This window comes from Sinocyclocheilus anshuiensis, unplaced genomic scaffold, assembly GCF_001515605.1.
Source record: "Sinocyclocheilus anshuiensis isolate Anshui unplaced genomic scaffold, SAMN03320099.WGS_v1.1 scaffold946, whole genome shotgun sequence".
NCBI lineage: Eukaryota > Metazoa > Chordata > Actinopteri > Cypriniformes > Cyprinidae > Sinocyclocheilus > Sinocyclocheilus anshuiensis.
In genome coordinates, this window is record NW_015540927.1 from 253,323 (window position 1) to 259,111 (window position 5,789).

At 33.8% G+C, this 5,789-nt stretch overlaps 1 protein-coding gene across 1 annotated transcript in view; it reads right to left on the reverse strand.

Moving 5' to 3' along the window:
• LOC107689377 (transmembrane protein 132E-like) overlaps nucleotides 1–5,789 on the reverse strand; it is a 104,664-nt gene that overhangs the window by 47,730 nt on the left and 51,145 nt on the right. Inside the window, exon 3 of the mRNA XM_016487339.1 lies at nucleotides 2,023–2,160. Within this exon, the coding sequence (XP_016342825.1) occupies nucleotides 2,023–2,160 (138 nt within the window). The remainder of the gene's footprint in view (nucleotides 1–2,022; nucleotides 2,161–5,789) is intronic.

The following is a 5,789-nucleotide window of genomic DNA, read 5'->3' on the forward strand; positions in this document are numbered from 1 at the left end:
TATATATATATATATAAAAAGCATGTACAAATTTTCTTTTTTTTTTGTAACCACACTGTAGCAAACACTGATATTATTCTTACATTATTGTATTGACAGCATCTAAAATGTAAAATATCTGTATAATAGTAAAAAGTAACTATGCAAATATTTAAAATATTAAGGATTCATAAAGATCTTTATATTGCTAAAGCTGTACATGTCAATACTTCCATTTGTAGATGTTGTTAGTATGTCCATATTGTATGTTTCAGAATATATCTAAACAAATATATAATAGTTTTTCTATATTTTATTCAACAAGGACGCATTAAATTGATCAAAAGTGACAGTTAAAGACTTTTACATTATAGCAAAAAAAATATATTTCAAAGATATGGTGTTCTTTTGAACTTTCTATCCATTAAAAACCTAAAAAATATATTCATATAGAAAACAGTTCTTTTAAATTTTAACAATATTTCACAATTTTACTGTTTTTACTGTATTTTTAATAAAATAAATGCAGCTTTGGTGAGCATAAGAGACTTCTTTCAAAAACATGAAAAAATGGACAGTAGTGTACAACAAACAATCTGATGATCAGAAGATTATTTTTGTAAGAGCTGGTTCATATGTAAGCCAATGCTAGCATATCCCAGCTTTATTTATGTAACAAACTGTATATCAGTGTTAAACCATTAGAATGGATTTCCTATTCAGTCATTGAACTTAAATGAAGATGGCTTGAAATAGCTTTGGTATGCTGCATCACATTGCTTTGTTACAATTTAAAGGGTATGGTTACTAAATCAAACAACAAATTGTGTATTTACCATAAGATTTTGGTCTGACTCTGAACGATCACTAGATGCATTAATACAATTATATATTAAAAAAAACTTCTTTCTACTGTAGTATTATACTGTATTTTGTTGGGCTGAATAGTCTTAATTGGCAGTGTATTTAAAAAAAAAAAACAACCTTCAGCTCCAAACTGATGAAACATGCATACTGTGGCAGCTGTCAGAATATACTGTCTGCCAGGAAGGGCAGGAGGTATTCCTGTAAAAGTACAGTTTTCCTGGTAGCATGCATAGAGACAAATTGTAGGGTTGCAGGTGAGTGACATGGACTTTTCACATGTCAGACACAATAAAAAAAAATATATGCCAGGGTCCACTTGAAGTATATATATAGTATAAGAGGCTTAGAAACATGAACAAAACAGCATGATGTTTAATTTAAATGACCTTGCTGGAAATCTCTGTGCCAACTCTCAATCACCACATCTTGACCTACCTGACAAAAGGCAAATAGCACATGAGTTTACTGGCTAGATGAATCGGTCAGTGTTCCTGAAGATGGAATGGAAGATAAAAAGCTTCTAGAGTTCTGCAGATTTCTAAAAATGTTTATCTATTATAGTTCAATTGTTTGTGTATACAAAGGAATATAATCTGATAGAAAATCTGTATATTAGAAGCCTCTATGCAGCAAACATGATCCTAATTTAATGGATACATTAAATTTTTTTATTCTTGTACATTTTTGGTAGTTTGTTCAGGATGACTTTATTTTATTATTTTATTTTATGGTTACAATAGGAATCCTGTACGTTTCTTAATTTTTGAATACAGACTTTAATGTGCTGGTTCTGTCATAAAGCCCTGCAATCAGTGTTCGAACTATACCGTGGACTTTGGGGGAGCCCACTATAATAATTTAGCATGAAAGAAGACACAGGAAGTACTAATTAATATGAGTACAAATGTTTCATTGAATGTAAGCCACTCCAACTAGACTGTAACATCCTTAAACAAAGGTCTTAACTGAACAGACGGCATTCTTTTTAGCTGAATGTTATTTGGATTAACTAGCAGATGTTTGAGTGGGTGAATGTTATGATTCAAACATGAAAGTTTAGATTCTCTTTTTGTTGCTGATCTGCAACCAGATTGCCATTCACTACAAACTGCTTAGTTTCCCCACTAGGGAAGCTGTTCCTAGATCAGTGTACAAAAAGCGGGGAAGCTCACTTACCCAGGGACTCCTTTGATCTTGCTGGCTTCCACGGTTGCAATGGAGTGTTTGGCTCCGGACTGCACATCCCATTCAACCTTCCACTGGTTACTCCTCGACTTAGTGCTAAGAAGGTTCACCCCTTTCTTTGCTTTCACCCTGTAAAAGAGACAGATGGTTTTAAAGAAAAATATATGGCTGGAGCCTAACAAGACAGTTATGCATTTAAGCATTCAGAAGATGACAGACACAATGGAATACCAAAAGACTCTGTTTTAGCCTTTCAATATCTTAAATATCATATAAAGAATTTTAATGCCATGACACACATTACTAAAGGCCTGTTCACACTAAGACGAATGCTCAGAGTGAAAATTCAGAAAAATAAACATTCTCATTTAAAGGAACATCTGTTGATGCTTCTGTTCACACCGACACGAACATTTGCATTCCATCATTGTAACAATTCTTTTTTTCTGCATTGGTCTGAACAGACAAATCACGTGAAAAAAAAATGTATTTTCATGGTGAACCTTTGTGTGTGTGTGAACAGGCCTTAAATGTTTAATTTTGCTACCGAAATGAGCAAGATACACAAACCAACGTGCAAGGTCTGACAGCAAAGCCAAAAACAGAACAAAACAGAACAAAACAAAACAAAACAAAACAAAACAAAAAACAAAACAAAACAAGATAATATAGCATAAGACAAAATCAATTTTAAAAATAATAAAACAAAACAGACACCAACCAAAAATCAAAACAAAACAAATATCAAAACAACAAACACAACAAAACTAAAACAAGATAATAAAACATAAAATAAAATAAAAAAGATAAACATTGTCCAGTGCTTGCAGGATTGATTAATGTTATATAAATCCACTACTTTAAAAAATCAATTATAGAAGGACTATAAATCTGTGCTTCAAAACGAATCCTATTTCCCATAGATAGCACACATGGCTTCTGCACTTTCATTATGACCTATGAGACTGTATATCTAAAAACGCATCTTCTGTGCATCAATTTATGCACACTAAAGCTCATACTCATCATGCAATTCCCCTCTGTCCATTAAAATTCAAAAACATCAGCCTTTTCTCTGATCCGAAACCAGATTCCGATGATAAAATCCCTGTGGAACACCCCCCCCCCCCTCCCCCCCCTCCTGAGTTGTGCTGGGTTTCCAGCAGCTTATGTTTCAATAGTTGGAAGCTGCTGCTGGTCTGTGAGCATACATGTGCTGCTTAACACCTTGAATAAAAGCAGTGACACAAGACATGTTAAATCATTCATGTTTTAGCCTCCGGATTACTGACCAGAATCTGAGTTAATATTCTCTGATATCTACCTATAGCAATAGTGAAAATGAACCGCTTTGAGGTCTAGAAACACCAAAGAGCCATGCAGCTGCAATGGCGCAACGCTATGCAGATATTTCACAGCACACATGCAAGATGTGAGATGATGAATAGACAAGATGAGAAAGAAAAAATGTGAGACCAGAAAAAAGAGAGAGAGAATTTAGAAACCATTCAAATCTGTAGATTACGATTTCATCAGTTTTAATTAGTTTTATATCAAATGACAAAAAAAGTTAAGAATTACATCATGTTTCTCACATTATTAATTGTGCTGGTAAAATAATCGAATTGGATGAGCCAAATTTGAAGCAGCTGTACATATATGCAATTATGACTACACATCAAATGAAGTCTATATTAATGCCTATATAATATTATATAAGATTTTTGAACATTGTAAATAAAGGTTATTGGCATTTTACAAGAACACTTTACAATAAGGGTACATGAATAATCATTTACTAATGCCTAAATTAATACTTAATTCATCATAAACGAATGATTATTAAAGGTGTTAACTAATCATGAACTAATGAAGAGCTATCCTTAACTACGACTGGAGTCATATGGATTCACGCATGAATAACGGCAGCCTTAAATACATGTTTGATAGTTAATGCATTAATTAACATTTATGGGTAAACTAAATCAAACAGCCTCTTTAAGAAGGAATAAGAAATATTCTGACTTTGAAATTAATTTAATTCATTTAATATCATAATTTGAGCTTTTGACACCTTCAGCATTGTCATAATCATTACTGGGTGGCGAAGGATTAATGTGATCCTCCTCATCAAGCATAGAAAATACACTAAATACACTAATAATTTATCTAGTCTGTTTTGTGTTGTTCTCTTTCCCTTTAAACTCACCCTAATGTGACTTATATGCAGCTTAAAAAATGAAATGACGTTTGCTGGGTGTCAGTACAGTTCACTCTCCATCCAGATGCAGGCCGTGATGATCCTGTACCTTGGCTCTCTGACTTCTTAAAAAAACCACACCACATCTCTTAATCGGGCACAATACTCACTGTGTTAGTACATGTGTTTTTGATAGAAAGTATAACATAAATCATGAGCTGAGTTTAGTAAGTAGTTAACAGTTAATTAATTATGATTGGGCCCCCTCAAGTAAAGTCATGTCAAAATAATGCATTAACAAGCCATGCGTAGATGTTAATGTATGGATAGTTAATAATTAATTAATTATTATGGGCCCTCTCAAGTAAAGTCATGGCAAAATAATGCATTAACAAGCCATGCGTAGATGTTAATGTATGGATAGTTAATAATTAATTAATTATTATGGGCCCTCTCAAGTAAAGTCATGGCAAAATAATGCATTAACAAACCATGAGTTGATTTTAGTTTATGGGTAGTTAATAATGAGTTAGTAATGATGTGCCCCTCAAAGTAAAGTCATGACACAATGACGCATTAACAAATCATCAAATAAAATAGCATTTAACATGCAGTAAGAGTCATCTTTTTTCCTTTAAACCACCAGTACAACAAACAAAGACAAAGGTTATTTATAGTTCTTAACTATCAAACATGTACTAACATGTAGTTAAGGCTGCCGTTATTCATGCGTGAATCCATATGACTCCAGTCATAGTTAAAGATAGCACTTCATTAGTTAAAACTTTTAATAATCATTAGTATATGGTGAATTAAGTATTAATTTAGGCATTAGTACATGATTATTCATGTACCCTTATTGTAAAGTGTTACAGAAAACACTATTACAGTCTACTTCAAAATTCAATTAAATGTGTCACTTGCAGTTTCTTTGTAATTATTTGTGAAATGTAAGCAATTTCTGAATGAAATACTGATTCTAAGTAAATCCCTCACCAATTTTGTTTTGTCTATTAATGTGTTGCTACAAACAATTAGAACGTTAAACAGCCTACAGCTAATTAATTAGTATAGTTAATGAGGCTTATTCACTAGGGGTGGAGCGATACATGTGTTCGTACCGAACCGATACATGTGTCGTTCGTACAGACATCTCGGTTCGGTGCATGAGGCCTTACAACGAATACAGGCAATTCACCCCCAATCCAGAAGGGCGCGCCCACAGCAATGCAACGCTGTTTGATAACTGGCCACCAGCAGAAGAACAGCGAATGCCATGAGTTGCGCACTTGAAAACAAAGCCCACTAGACAGTGACCATGTGCTGATTCTGAATGCGTCTCTCACAGACTGACAAAGGAGTATACTTTAAAGGCTTGTGCATTCAACTGTTTGCGAAATGGAGCTTTGTGCTCGTGTATCCTAACTCTCTCATTCGGCACAAATCCAAATATTCCATAACGTATCTGAATGCTAAACTATTATAAGTAAATTATAGGCTTTGTACTTCAGTCGCGTTCCAACGGTGACACAGAGGCGGGGGCGCTGGTGTTTGGTTT